The sequence below is a fragment of the Theropithecus gelada genome, chromosome 11 (assembly GCF_003255815.1).
Source record: "Theropithecus gelada isolate Dixy chromosome 11, Tgel_1.0, whole genome shotgun sequence".
Taxonomy (NCBI): domain Eukaryota; kingdom Metazoa; phylum Chordata; class Mammalia; order Primates; family Cercopithecidae; genus Theropithecus; species Theropithecus gelada.
In genome coordinates, this window is record NC_037679.1 from 40,441,435 (window position 1) to 40,457,670 (window position 16,236).

Consider the following 16,236-nt stretch of genomic DNA (forward strand, 5'->3'; position numbering starts at 1 on the left):
TGTCATATTCTCACTTTCCAACTTTTGTAACAAATCTTTTCATATCTGTTTTAGGCAGAAAACTCCCATTTCAGATACATTTCTTCTTCCTTAATCCACATCATCATAAATATAATTGTGTGTTACCATCCTCTGGAATTGCTTTGACAGTACATAGCCTTTGGTGTCCTGACTACTTTTCTATGTTAGTTAAGACTGCGCCTATTTCTAGAGTTTCAGTGTAGTGTGTTTGGAATTGATGCTGTGGTAGGTCGTAAAGTGATTGACAAATGAGGAAGGAAAAAAGTAGTTGTGAACAACTCAGTCTTGTACATTAAATGCAGGGTAAAGATAAGTCAATATTTGGAGATAATGGCAAGATCAAGTGATAACTTTTAAAAGTATAGATTAGACATGAGCATATTGGAACAATAATGGAAATATCAGAGATGCATTGCATATGGATGTATAAATTGAGGGGTGTAGAGAGATCATGGTCATTGTGCTGTCAAGTCTTAGCAGGATGCTATTACATTCCGAATCTATATTCCAGGAAGTCAGCAGAAGTACATGTTGGTCCTGTTGTCATGGGGATACAAACCAAACCTGTTTATGTAATTTTTCATCCTGGGATTTGTGACATAGAAAGATAATGAATGGTCAGGTGTGGTGGCTCATGCCTGTAATCCCAGCACTTTGGGAGACCGAGGTGGGCAGATCACCTGAGGTCAGGAGTAGAGATCAGCCTGACCAACATGGCGAAACCCCATCTCTATTAAAAATAAAAAAATTAACCAGGCATGGTGGCGGGTGCCTGTAATCCCAGCTACTAGGGAGACTGAGGCAGGAGTATCACTTGAATCAGGAGGCGGAGGTTGCAGCGAGCCGAGATTGTGCCACTGCACTCCATCCTGGGTGACAGAGTGAGATTCTGTTTAAAAACCAAAAAAAAAGTCAATGAACAAAAATACAAAGAAATAGATAGAATGACTCTAAAACCAGATCCCCAAGTAAGCTAGAAGGAATGCTTCCTCTGTTAAGTGAGTTTCCCTAAATTCAACTGTGACCTTCAGGTAAACTTGGCTTATATTACGCTTTATTTTTCCTGAATAGTACTTACAAATGGAATTTGAATGCTTAACATGGAAGAATAAATGCTCACTGATTCATTTAAGTCTACACTACTCCTTTTTATCTTCTGCCCATACACTGATAGACATTTCAGTTTGGAAATCTTACTCCTACATTATAAGCAATAATAATATGAACAAGAACTGTAAACCCTGGTAAGAATAGAATGAATTTTTCACAAGATATATAAAAACTTGAAATCTCCTATTAGTACCACAGCTTTTTCTATCCTACTTTTGTAATTTGAGTGAACTAACCATTTGAAAAGGATGTCATAAGAGATTTTTAAAATAAAATAATTTTGCTTGGTTTCTGTTAGGTTTATTCAGTTGCTTTTCAACACATTGCTTCCTTTGAGTTTTGGGTTTCCATATTGATATTATCTATGCTAGTAACACATTAGTAAGAACAGACAATGTACATATTGAGTTTGATTCTTCATGGGTAGGGGTTAGCCATACAATCACATTGACTGATCGTTCCTATCTGAAGTTTATGTTATTACCCTAGCATTTCAAATTATTATATACAACAAATAAGATATCCTCTCCAAATATTTTCCTTTGTGAATGACTACAAACATCTCCTTTGCTGTTCATCATTTCTGATAGAACCAAGGAAAAATTTTCATAGTTTTATTTACACAGCTTTCCTTTTCCACACCATATTTCTTTTATAGGCATGTAGTATAGCTGCTTTCAAGTTAAGTCATGTGTCTCTGCTCTTTTGAGTTAAACCTTTTAAGAGTTATAAATCTTAGCACATGGTTCAGAATTTCAAAATTGGTACTTTGACATCACTATCTCTTTGCCTTAATAATTTCCCTGGCATACTATTGTATTTTATAGTTCTGTTTTCACTGGTAGAAGAAAGAACATTGACAATGCTCCTGTGTTTTAGAATTTTTCAGATCAAGATATTAACATCATAATCATTGGAGATGTTTCCCTAGGTTCCTCAGATGCATGAAGAAGCAGTACTAGGTTGTAGTCCCTGGATCTGAAAAACGTGTATGGTCTTTCCATCAGAACTTGGATACCTCTTCTAGGACCAAAGCAGACCTAAAATTCATAGCCCTTAACTGAAGTATCAATGGGGCCCATGTATCATTTCCTTTGGTGCAAATATGGTTTTCTGGAACCTGTTTATACCTGTTTTATTTTTATTTTTTCAGTCTTATTTTCAATAAAGACTTTGTTCCTTTTTTCTGGAAGCTTTGATTCCCCATTTATGTAGCTTCTACCTAGCCTCATAGGTATAGCATTTTGCTCCTGTCTTCCTCATCCACATTGTAGTCCTTAACATGCTGCTGATTCTGGCTTTGTTTAAACTCTACCTCTGCTGTTCTATGAAATAAAGCAATATTACTCAGAGCTCAGAAACCTTTCCAGGTATAAACTGTGACCCGAATTAACTATTGCTAGTTTCTGACTTTGGTGGGGTTGATAAGAATGTAATCATAATTGAGTTAATTCTTATCTGCTCTGACCTAAAACACACAGTCACTGAAAATGAGTAATAAAGGCTAAGTTTTTCGAAGGTTCTATATTTTTCTAGACTTAAACTTATATCTTGCATACCTTGATTTTGACAGAATATTGTTAGTGAAATTTCTAATGATTTAGGAATTTCTCATCAAAGTTAAATATGAAATAACAACAAAAAATTTTAAGTGATAAGGGCAATTAAATACATTTTAAAAGTAAAGTGTGAATTATGGTAACTAAGATGAATATATGTTGAAATATAAATAAATATGATTATGATGTTAGCAAAATTAATACTCAAAAATAATTAACCACCCACACTATAGTGACACTGTAATATATTGGGTATGACAGATCATTTGGTAAGACAACCACGAGTTGTCAAATAAGATAAAACAAATTTTAAAATAATGTCTGGCATGTATATTTTAAATAAAAAATAATCTGTGTCTCTCTTTTTTCCTCATACAATAATATTATATATAGCCTAAAGAGTTCCTCTACTGAGAAAGAGGAATACAAAAAGATTTAATTCCTTTGTTGGGGAACATATAATCACACACTGCCCGCACATTAGTTTCCTGTAGCTTCTGATGCTTTGTGTGGGTTTCACACTGTGGAAGCCAGGAAAGGCATTTTTGGATACTGTAGTCATAAGTCTGCAAACATGAATATCGTAATCAGAAATTCTTTTGGTGGTAGGGCAGAAAACTAAGTCTTGGAGTTGGGTATTCCTTGCAAATAATTATTCCTCTATTTGAGAAACCAAAGGATGTACTAAGAAATTTGGGTCATTCCATTCAGCACTTACCACTGTAGGTAGGAATTTAATTCTTTCCCAATAATATAACTCTAAAAATTAATACACAGAAAGACAACTCCCAAAAAGCAAAGTATATATATATAATCATTTCAGAAATATCACATATTCTTCAGACAATTATGTAAGTATGTATCATGTATGTATATCTGCTTATTTCTAAATATATATTTAAGTAGGACCATTTCAAATGTACTGATCTATATTTTTATTCTATCAGTCACTGATAATAACTAATTATAACACAATATCTATTGCCCTATTATTTTCCCCACACTCGTCCCTCAACTATACACCACAGAGTTTATTAGGGGGAAGGTATGATAGTTTTAAGCAAACAAAAAAAAATCATGTTCTTCACATTTTATGTAACACATATAAAGCTTTATTCTAACTTTTAAAATATTCTTTTTAACTGTTTGGAGGCTTACCAATTTTTTCAACAGAAAAACCTTTAAATCTACATCGCTAAGCTTTTACACACATTCATGCTCTAAGTGGCAGTATACTCAATGGTTTTAAGTTGATTTTGAAACATTGGCACCACGATGAATATCACAGTTATGCGATTTATGAAGACATTATTTACTCATTAATAAAATAACGTTTATAGCAATAACATTTACTTTGTAGGTAGCTGTGCTTGTCACAAGAGTTAGCATTAAATAAATTTTAGCTATTGTTATTAACAGATAAACAAAAGAACTGAAAAGTTCACAATACTCTTTCACTGTAAGTTTTATCAAGCATTATTCAGCTAAATTGAACATTCAAAGCTGATCAAAATATAAATTTTGTCAGGTAGAAAAGAGAAGAAATGAAAAGAAGAGCAATGAAATGAAATGAAAGATAGACGAGCACTCTGACGTGACTAAAATGAGCGGCAGTGGAAAGTCTTAGCAAATGCATACTTACGGAGCTGCCCAAGTCGAGCTTTTTCTTTTTTACCAAACAAACGTCCTATTGAAGACTTGATTCCTTTCTTCTTGGGGGCTTTGTGAAGAGAATCTTGGCTGCTGTTGGCACTACCAAGCCCAAGGCTTTCTGGCTCAAGAGAAACAGATAAACTACTGCAAAACACAAAAGAGGAAAATACTGCTCATTTTCGTGCAACATCCACAAGGTACACAAAAGTTGTTTCCTTTATAAATGCACCAAAAGAGGAACAAGTAGACTTGTAATGTCATTTTTCCCCCTATATTCCCATGTTTCCTTTTAAGATATTAAGTGCAGTTTTTTTTTCAGCCTTGGGCCCTGAACCTCCAAATTTCCATAAGAGAAATGTACTTTTTTTCCAAATGGCTTTTTTTCTTACTTTTTTGATATCATCTCAAACTAATGAGTGAATATAGGCTGATTTATTAATTGCCTGATAAATGGCCTTCTATTATAGAGTACTTGATCCATTATCTATTTATTTCTCAGAGTTTGTTTTTCTAATCTTAAACATAATGACCTACAGCAAGGAACTGAAATATAACTAATTGTGAAGTTGAAGCTGCTCTTCCAATCTACAGTTTTACTTGATTTTCCTCTAAATTCAGTTAATTTAAAATAATCTGGCTGCAATCTGGAAGCAACAAACCATGTACCCTCGTGATCAATGTATATGTTTTCTTAATTAGAGTTCTCAAATATTATTTTAAATACATGTTAAACTGAAATGCTCTTCAAGCAGTTGGTTAAGTTTCAATTTCTGGTCAATATATTTGACATTGTATTAATAGGAGGGGATCAATAGACATTGCTATTAGTTTCTACTGTTGTTAATTTTATAACACCATGATAAATTACTTACTTTTACTTATTCATGCCAATTAATTTGAACTCACATTCCCTAACTTTCAAAGCAATAACTTTTTATATGCTGAAATATACTCTGTTTTTGGAGAGTGAAAGAAGTAATATTTTGAAGCTGAAGTAACTGATTTTTCCACATTAACAATAAAAAATAATCAGAAAAAAGAAATGACTGCCAACACAGAAAGCCCTACTTTTAAAAGCATTTATTGTAAAACATACTATCTAGAAGAGAGTTCTTTTATTGAAGTATTAATCCTTAAGTCATTATATTTGGTTACATCAATTATGTGTCTACAGATGCTGCAACTGATGAGACAATAGGAGAAGATACATTTCAGATATAAACTACATGCTTCGGTATATTCATATCATCAGTGATTATAGAGATCTGTTTGTAATGTTCTATGCATATGGATAAGACAGTATAAAGACTTGTGAGGACAAATGACATATTTCTCCATCTAGACTTATCTTTTTCTTTAATACTTTAGTCAAGGACTTTTTTTCTTTTCTAATAACTTTCTGACTGAGGAGTTATTATTGCTGGCAGCAGCAGTACCTGCAGGGTGCACATACCTGTCTGCTAAAGGCATAATCATAAACTTTTCAGACTTTAATTACACTTATACTGTAATCCAAATTTATGATCTTGTCCTAGAGTCTCCTTAGTTTTTTGTTAATATTTCTAGTAAGTCCTTCCTCTAGCCTGATCTCATTTTAATAGAAAATATCCACTAAAAATTAGAAGAGCTATTCTTATCTATTTTGACTAATAAGCCCACAAAGATACAGTTCATTTTAAAAACACAAATTCAATATCAAAATTGAAATGTGGTTATTTCACAAGTGATACCGGGAAAAGGAAGTTGGAGAATTCTGGCTCAATGTAAATCGTTAAGCAGTCTATTTGACAACAATGAAGCAAGAGGAATATTTTTGGAAGGAGGGCATTCAGTGTGCAGTGTGCCTGCAGCGTCTTACCTTCGAGCATCATTGTGGTAGGAGGAAGGGAGAGTGTGAGTCATTCTGATGGCTCTAGGGGTAGGAGGAGGAGAAGTTTCACATTTAATTGTTGCTTTGTCCTCTCGACCATCTTCTTCCACAACTGCAATCTAGAAGCAAAAACAATACATTCAAATAAACCCTTTCTAAATTTCAGTTGAAATTGATACAAATGGAGAATCATGAGAGCAAGACTACTGAGTAATTTTAATACAAAATAAAACAACAAAACTTGGGGCATATAAGTCTTACATGTATAAATTCCCATTAAAGAGTTTGATTTTCACAGATATTTAAAGTGGACACATTAAAATTTAAAAAAAATCATAGACCCACTACACAAAAATGTTTCATTAATAAACACCATAGATCAAGCTTTTCCAACCCACAGCCTGCTGGACACACATAGCCCCAGACGGCTTTGAATGCAGCCCAACACAAATTCTTAAACTGTCTTAAAACGATTTATGCACCGACCATTTTTTTTTAAAGCTCATTAGCTATCATTAGTGTTAGAGTATTTTATGTGTGACTCAAGACAATTCTTCTTCTAATGAATGTAGCCCAGGGAAGCCAAAGATTAGACACCCCTGCCATAAATCAACTAGATGCTGACTATTGATCTATAGTGTTTATTGACATTGATCTATGATATTTTATAATATCAGAATATAAACTCTTTACAAAAATGTATTAAACACACATTTGAACAATTCACTAAAATATAGGATTATACATACTCAGGTTATCATAATAAAGATATCTTTTAAGCAGGGATTTTTGAAATGAGAAGTTGATAAAATATAACTTTATCAGATAAAGTGCTTTACATCAGTCAATGAAATGACTGATGAAATTTATTACAGGGTGTTTAAAATATGAGTTGTGGTTTGTAAGAAAAAAAACTCTTTTGAAAGTGGGAATAATAAAAGGTAAGATGATAATATTTTCAAATTGTTTCATTTTACTACCATGATGGAAAAACTGGCAAAGACATACAGAAAACCAAAAGAAGATGAGATGGGAGCGATTTCCTTAAATAACAATTTAGTGCAGAATTCAGAACAACTCAGGATACTATCCGTCTTGTCAGAGATCAAGATATAGAGCTGTAACTTAAAATTTGTTTCCAATGTAAAGTTAATTGTAGAGAAGTAGTTTTTACAACAATGCTGCATATTTTTCATGGCATCGTTGTGTAACACAATACGGAGAGATCAGGATTGTAGAAAACACAGCTAAAGACTTATGGCTTTGAGAGTTCTGACGAAAAAAGTTCTAAGTATGGCTAAACAAAAATTTTTAAAGTTCTGGGGAAATATTTTGTTTGTTTTTATGTAAAGCTATTATGCATAAATGTGTTTATCTATGATAAAGACCTCGTACCTTCGAGGAACTTCATGAAATTATCAGGACTTTTGTCACCCAATCCTAGGTTCCTTTTAACAGCTTAGGTAGGTAGGCATTTTTATATAATTCCTTTGTTCTATTCAACTAGCATATTGCCATCAGGAGAATCTTTTTCAATAACTGCTTTCGGCTTGATTCTGATGCTATGGAAAACCTTTTCAAACCCACACCCCAGCTAAACTCTTAAGCGTGTTTCTGAACTATTCCTAATACAAGTTAGTGTTTTCACAGTTCTGTGATCCCACCACGACTCTTCTCTGATTGTTTCTGCTAAGCATGGCCATTTTTGCTGTCAGAATTTTGCTTCTGAAACACCTTATAAAATACCTTCTTTGTCCTCCCTGCCAGCCAAACTATACTTATTCCCAGTAACAGCTTTTAAAAACATCATATACAAAACTTTCCTCTGAATGTCACTTAGAGTTTTGGACTCAGAGAGGGATTTGAATTCTGATTTCTCTTAAATGTTGAATAAATAGGCTGATTACTTTTCTGCTCTAATATTAAATTTCCTCATCAATAAAATGGAAGTGATATAACACTTTTCTTAAGGTGTTCTTTTGAAGTGTAAATACCAGCATGTATTTAACTTCTTCCCCTGATACGCAAGGTTTTTTAGTTTGTGGTCCTTCTTTCCGTGACTTTTTTCACAAATTACGTTGTTAATTCCTGAATTATTTGAGACTACATTTTCGTATAGAACCTTCCATCCTAACTTCCTATTTCTAACACCCATTAAACTTTTATAGTCCTTTTAAGGTGATGGAGGTCAAAGAAAATAAAGACGTTATCCTTGGTAAACTTGGTAAATAAGAATGAACTGGTATTGTTAAGGAGAAGAGGCTATAGGAAGACAGATAATAGCCCAGGAAAAGAAAATGCTAATTCCATCTATTCAAGCCATGTAAGTATAATATAGATTCCCTTATTACCATTTTTTAAAGGAAATAAAAGTTGTCTGGTTCCAGGAGTATTTCAATGTTTGGGTGTAGGCTGACTACCACATCTTGAAGATGCTGAAGAATAGATTTTTGCACTGCATAGTAGTTTGAATCTTTGAAATCTTTCTCATCTGATGTCCCATGAGTGCAAGCTCTACTCAATCGTCTAATAAGACGTCATTTTGTGATTCAGAACTTCAGTTCATTTTGTTTCCCATATCCCATATTTATTCTCTTGATTTCATTCCAAACAGAACAGCAGTGTTTCAACCATATATATATTTTTTATTTTGCATATACTTGATGCTCTGGCATCTGGAGAGGATGCTCCTCTATCCCTAGGGATAGTTAATTCCTGGAAATAGCACATCACTTGCCTATAAGTACACCTTTCATATGCAAACCAAAGAACTCACAGCCCACACTCTAAATCATCTTCTCCATCTGGCTCTTACTCTCCAAGAGGCAATATTCCTTTGCCCTAATTACCTGTGGGCCAGACTGAGACAACTAGAGAGAGTCTCTACACCTTGGGGCCAGACGAAATTAATCAAGCTACCCATCCTAAACCTGCTTACCCTGCCTTGTCTTGCCTTTCCCTAAGAGACCTCAGAAAGCCTTCTGCCCTGCGCCTTCTGCCTCCTGACTGACCCTGGTGCTGTCCTGAGGCACAGAGTACTCTCTCCTTTTGGGAACTGTGAGTAACAAACTACCTTTTTTTGACAGCTGTCTCCTGATCTGTTGTCCTCATCCTATCAACACAATAATAATAAAATATTTGAAAATAATGAGCATTAATTATATATGCTAAATATTAAAATATGTGTAGTATATATAATAAATATAAATATTTATATTAAAATATCAAATTATACCATCCTTGGTTTAAATATTCAATGAAAAACAGGATATTATGTTTCTTATAATCTAATTATTTCTCCAGAAAGCATAAACAATTTTATCTTTGAAGTATTTTCTATTATAAGCAAATTTAAACAATTCAATACAATTTAAATACTCTCAACTTTTTAATGTTTTATTAACATTCGACTACAGGGAATATTATTTTAAAGCTTTCATAGAATAAAACAATATTCAATCCATAATGATGTAAAAGTCATTTACAGTACCTTTCTCCGATGTTTCCTTAGATCACTTGGCTGTGATTGGCAGTAATAAAAACAACATAAAACAGAATTAATTAAGAATTAACATTCATTTAACTATGTTACAATTTTAAATAGTATCTACAACTTGACTATCATTTTTTTCTTCATTCTGTTATTTTCTAAATAAATATCTTTTAATTACTATAGAAGCACTCCTCGTAGTAGTTAAATTTAGAGAGGGAACTTCTCAGGTAACAGAAGTCAGAGGCTTGTTTCCATAATGGGGCCATGTGTACAGGCATTGGATACGAGGCATGGACCCTGGGAAAGAGAAATTGTGGAATGAGCTAGAGTGACTGAGTCTAACTAGAAGACTGAGCTAGCTAGAAATAAATGAGACTTCATCTTTCCAAGAAAATATCATTGGGAATGAAGATCCAATGCATATATAAGGAGTTTATAAACTCTTGTGTTTGTCCCATCTATGCAAAGCTTTGGGCCTCCTTTGGGCAGGTACGCTGTTCCTGAGGGATCTCAGAATTTCTTGCATCCTAAAATCCTTTTCCATATCACAAATGCCAAAAGCTCTGGGACTGCTGCTTTCTTGTCAATGCTCTTTTTTAGAACTTTTAAAAATAGTTGTGTTTTATGATATCAAGTGAACCTTATTCACTTAATGCCTTTGTTCAAATTTCTTATGTAAGGAAAACAATTTCTGTGAAACTATTCCATTATGTTTTGCATTTTTGTTGTTGAGAAATGTGTTGATTTTACCCCACTCAATAGTCTAACTAGATATCACTAACATGTTGTTTTTTGCTTATGGATTTGTTGTGAGGTAAAAGTAAATACGAGTATGCTTTATTATCAGGAGAAAAATACCACAATGTTTGTAAATTATTAAATAATACAAATAATGCAATATCTTTTCAATCTCTAATTTTCTCTCTAAAAATTCTAATCTTCTTCTGAATATTAACCATGAATTATATCCAACAAATTTTTTTCCTACAATATTTTCTTCAGGTTAAAAAAATTTACCCATGTTTTACTATAAAAATAATACAATTGGTAACATAATTATATTAGGTGTTAAGGACTTCCTGGATTTCATTTCTCGCTTCTCTGACTTAGATATTAAACACTTTAAATATTTCTTACTCTTCCAAGAATGCCCTAAATATTTTTTCACTACTCTAATTACAGTGTAATAAAATTCATGTTCTACGGATTTATTTATTTATTTGTGACTAACTATTTAAGAAAATTCATGAAAGCACTGGCATCATTCTCTCTCTCTCACACACACACAATCACAATCACATCTAAGATTATAAATATATTATTATATATAATATATAATATGTTATTTTATTACCATGAAAATAATAGCACTATCAAGAGTTATGATGCTACCATAAAAGGGTAAAACTGTGTTGTAAAAATGTCAGAAATAAAAGCAGTACAAAAATAATCTAAGTATTCCTGCCTTGAATGCTGACTAAATTTTATTCTGTGGTCCAGGATTCTTACTGTAGCTTTGGTACTAAGTTGCTCATTAATACTATGTAGTGTAACTTATATATGCAGAAACTAAGCAAGAGACAATGTCACTTTTAACTAATAAAATGAGATGAATGGTTCCTAAATTTCTAAAATAAGCAGATCACAATGTAGTTCAGCATGTTTGGTTAGTATATCCTAGTACATTGGCTAGAAGTTTGTGCTGTATCCGAGTGGAATCAGTTCTGATTAGCTGGGCATTGTTCTGGTTGGCCATTGTCTATTCTATTTAAAAACCATTTTTAGCAGAAAGTTTTGGAAATGAGCAGCAAATAGTGGACTCAGCAGCTTAAAGAGGTAACTATTTTCTTTTTTAAAAATATTGTCAATTTTTCTTTTACATAAGTTTTATGGCTTGAAAGTCTCATAATTGTAAGTATGCCAATGTACATTCATTACAAAATCATAACTTTACCTCCATAAACAGTTCATAATCTTTTAATCTTCATCATTGGTGTCATTTCAACATACTATATTTCCAAGTAATGACAGAAACAAAAGACAGGATAGTCCATGCTTTTAAATTAGGGAAATTTGAGGAAAAATCCAGCTCCATTTATTAGCTGTTTTGAATATGGGCACTCCATTTATACTCCCAAAACCTCCACTCTCTGTTGAGATAATGCCCTACTACCTCCAGTTTTTCCATGAGAATTAAATGTATCATGGTATTCAGTAGTCATCACAATCGTATTTTCCAGAGGTTTTATTTTATATATATGTAAATAAATATATTTTATAATGAAATACATATATTATATATATATTTTTAGAATGGGCAATCTGATGTTTTTCTCAGTTGCATCCAGGGTACTTCCTAATTTAGGTTTCCATCTTCTAATCCCAAATATAAGGATAAATGAAATAAGGAATTAATGTATATATGTGAAAATGTGAATATAAAGTCTAAGACAAAATTAGAAATTAGTTGCTGTTGCTTTTTATGGCTCTTAACAATACAAACAATGCAAAAAATTTATATTATATATCAAAAAGTTATAAAACTCTATCGTGGTGTATTGAAGCAATTATAATACTAAGTTTTGTTACTTATTATGTTAAAAATACACACACATGGTGTCCAAAGTGATTTCCTCAGTATGCCATCAATAAAAAAGTACTTAGGGGCTTAAGTCATTCAATTTTAAAAAATATTTTATTTTATCTTTTTTCAAGAAGGAATCTCACTCTGTTGCCCAGGCTGGAGTGCAGTGTTGACATGATAACTCACTTCAGTCTCAAATTCCTAGGCTCAAGGGATCCTGCTGCCTCATCAGCATCCTAAGTGGCAGGGACTACAGGTACAGACCACCACCACCACACCCAGTTAATTTACTTTTTTCTTTTTCTTCTTTGTTTTGTTTTGTTTTGAGATGGGGTCTTGCTATGCTTCTTAGGCTAGTCTTGAAATCCTTGCCTCTAGGTAATCCTCCTGCCTCAGCCTCCAAAAGCACTAGGATTATAGCTGCGAGCCACTATGCCCAGCCATTCATCGAAATTTATAATGTGCTATTTAGATCTCTGTTCTATCATTGACTTACTATTTGATCCTAAGAAAGTTACAGCACCTGTGTGGGTTACCATTTCTTCATCTCATAATGGGATTCATAAATGTGCAGATCACATAGGGATGTTGTGAACAAGAAAAGAAATAAACAATAAAATATACAGAAAGTACTTAGACTAGAACAAACACCCAGTTAAGTTTCAGCTAAAGCATCATTAATCTTAACAGGAGGCAAAAGTTCTCTGGACGCAACACCATACCAGTGTCATGACTCCCATCCGATCCATTTCCCTGGCAGGGCTTCGAGGGGTGAGCTTTGGCGTTGAGTGTCCACTGGGGGGAGATGAACTGGCCAGCGATGAAGCTGTAACAGAGGCAGTGATGGAGGTACCTGGGTGGACCCTCGCCAAATTCAGGCCTTCAAGGCTTACACTAGCCACTCTATTCTCAATTTCTTCAGCACGCAACTCTGTAGATTCTTTTTCTTCCTGAATTAGCCTGAAAGATACAGTTTAATTTTGATCCATATATAATTTAATATGGATCCATTATATGCTGCATAAAGATCATTGGAATTCACATAATAAATCAATAGAAACTATTCTTGAACATTTTACATCAAATCTAACTTTTTCATCCTTTTCTCTAAACAGTATAACTTTCAATAAATTCCAGGGACTTCCTGGCTTCAATTTTAAAAATTGTTTTCAAATGATACATTTTTCCCGACAACTTTCAGTTTTACCCTCTTTGTATGCTAATACCTACTAAAACTCTTTAAAAATCTTGAACCTAGTTTATCTCTACCATTAATTCTAATCTTACATTTGACCTCAGGAACCAATAAAAGAGACTTTAGAAACTCAGCCTTGAGATGGCAAAGCACTAGCAATAGCTTAGAAAAAGTGAAAGACTATAATTACGTGTAAATGTGCCTCATAAGATTCAAAGTCACTGACTCTTACTTCCTACCTAATGAAAAAGTTTGAAGATAGTATCCTCAATAAGCCGTCATTCATAATTAGCCAAATAAAACCCTGAGACTTTTGTTAATATTAATAAATACTTAGCCAAGCCTCCTTTAAATAAGTATCAGAAAAGGTAATAATGTGAAAATTTAGTTATACAGATAGCTGATGAATACACAAATAATGAAAAAATAACTTGCAAACAAAACTAGGCCAGGCATGGTGGTTCATGCCTGTAATCCCACTACTTTGGGAGGCTGAGATGGGTGGTTCATGAGGTCAGGAGTTCAAGATCAGCCTGGTCAATATGGTGAAATCCCGCCTCTACTAAAAATACAAAAATTAGCCAAGCATGGTAGTGCACGCCTGTAATCCCAGCTACTCCAGAGGCTGAGGCAGGACAATCTCCCAGGAGGCGGAGTTTGCATTGAGCTGAGATAGTGCCACTGCACTCCAGCCTGTGTGAGACTCTGTCTCAAACAACAACAACAACAACAACAACAACAAAAACTAATTAATGTAAATGCTTTTGAGACAGCAAAGCACTAGTCCTTTTTCTTTAAATTGGGAAGTATCTTCAAGAATATTTATAAATTATTTATTACAAAGGCACAAATAAGAAAGAGCTTTAGCTAGGTTGCATAAAAATTCTGTTTGAATCCTGAATCAAATCTATATACATTTTGTATGTTGTTGTAATGAAACTGTGTACCAGTATAGTTTGATAAGTGGGTTGTAAAATTCTCCTGAGCTATTTTGTTCTTAATTACAATGGTTTATTGTGATCCTCTGTTATATAGAACCCTTACTTTCAAGTTTATGATCACTTCAAAATTTTCTTTTTACATATTTAGAATAGAGAATGTAATTTATTTGCTAAATCTATTCAATAGGAAACACTTGTCTGGTCTACGTTTACTGTGGGAAGTTGAGCTACATTTACTTACCTGTTTTTATATGTTCACCAGCTTTTTGATGATTAACTCACTGCTGGTGTCTTCACTAACTATTCTGTAAATCCTTCAGTTTTTAAGTAGTATGTGTTCCCTGGCAAGGCAGAAAGTACTTTGGTAGTCTACTTACCTGTCATTGGAATAAGTGATCTTTGTGATTTTTAACAGGTTGTTTAAAAATCTTACAAATTATGGACTTAAATCTAATCAAATATGTTTCACAAAGATTCACTTTGGTTAAAACATTATGAGGCACATTTACATTTAATTATAATTTTTCACTTAGAAAAAGAACATGAATTCTGTTACTCTCAAAGTTTACTTTCATGAATGCATTTTTTAACTTCACCCCAAGGTCAGAACCCCCAAAAACGGTTTAATCAAGTAACATAGTACATAGTAACATAGCTTAAAACGTATTGGAAAGAAAATACTACCTTCCCCCTCAAAAAATAAGAATGAAAAAAAAAAAAAAAAGAAGGCATTTTGTACTTTTAAAATACTCAGTAGATAAATGACTCCTAGAAAATTTTTTTTTCTGGTAAGATGTAATGTGGTTCTGCTGTACACAGAAATTTTGGTTATTAATTTTAGGTATTGTATAAATTGTACAAGAGAGCCAAACCTAGACGAACAAGTTGGGTAAGAGGTTGATTGAAGTTTAATCTAACAGAAAATAGTAGCTAACTATAAAATAACAGATGAACGAACAGTGCTGTGGCAAATGGGTTTGAAGTAATTTGAATCAGTGAGCTGTGAAGCCAGAAAACATGCATTTTCTTAATGGCTAAATTAGTTTACGAAGGAAGAAAAATCTTAACCAGAGAAAAATTCTGATTGTTATTAGCAGACCACTCTGGTCTAAATCAAGACAACTATTTCTTTTAAATGTGATATAATCACATTTCACGTATTTTTCAAATTTCTTACAAAAAACAACTATATTAACCTACTGGCCAAGATTGTTACTAGAAGTTACTACCCTAATATTACAAAGCTAAGAGTCACTGAAGAGAAATAGATTGTTATTGCGGGTGTGTTGATCTCTTTGGTGAAAATAAATATCACAAGAATATAGACTCGATTTCAAACTTAATTTGGTAAATTCAACCATTAGCTGAACAGCATTAGAAAGTGTTACTCAGTTATTCAGTTAATATTTATGTTCTATTTAGAGTAATCAAATATTTATGAAGCACTTTCTAAATATCAAGCAAAGACCTACAAATAAAGGTGAGCAAAGCCAGATACATTTCTTGCTCCTATAAAAGTTGCAATCTAGTGAAGGTAAAGAACTGATGGACAGTACTACCTTCCTTGAAGAAGTAATGGAGGAGCTGTCCATGGTGAGTAAGGGTAACATGAGTGAAATGTTAGGGTAGAAGGGTGTAGAATGAGAGGAATGTTCCAGAAAAAAGGGATGACACAACAAAAGAAAGATCATGGAACATCAAGGAACTGGAAAGTAGGTAAGGTAAATGGTTAGAGAGTGGTGAGACAGGTGAGGTATTGTAGACCATATTAAAAAGTATGGTTTGTATCCTAAGAGCAACTGAATGGTTT

The 16,236-nt window shown here is 33.2% G+C and overlaps 1 protein-coding gene across 10 annotated transcripts in view; it reads right to left on the reverse strand.

The window, feature by feature from the left end:
* Window positions 1-16,236, reverse strand: part of PPFIA2 (PTPRF interacting protein alpha 2) — a 516,020-nt gene that overhangs the window by 77,117 nt on the left and 422,667 nt on the right. For 9 of the 10 annotated variants that reach the window (XM_025402781.1, XM_025402785.1, XM_025402783.1 and 6 more), the window contains 4 exons: window positions 13,013-13,250; window positions 9,704-9,733; window positions 6,202-6,332; window positions 4,333-4,487 (listed from right to left, as the gene is read on the reverse strand). In XM_025402781.1, coding sequence (XP_025258566.1) covers window positions 4,333-4,487; window positions 6,202-6,332; window positions 9,704-9,733; window positions 13,013-13,250 — 554 coding nt within the window. The remainder of the gene's footprint in view (window positions 1-4,332; window positions 4,488-6,201; window positions 6,333-9,703; window positions 9,734-13,012; window positions 13,251-16,236) is intronic. The other variant, XM_025402790.1, reaches the window with a different exon arrangement.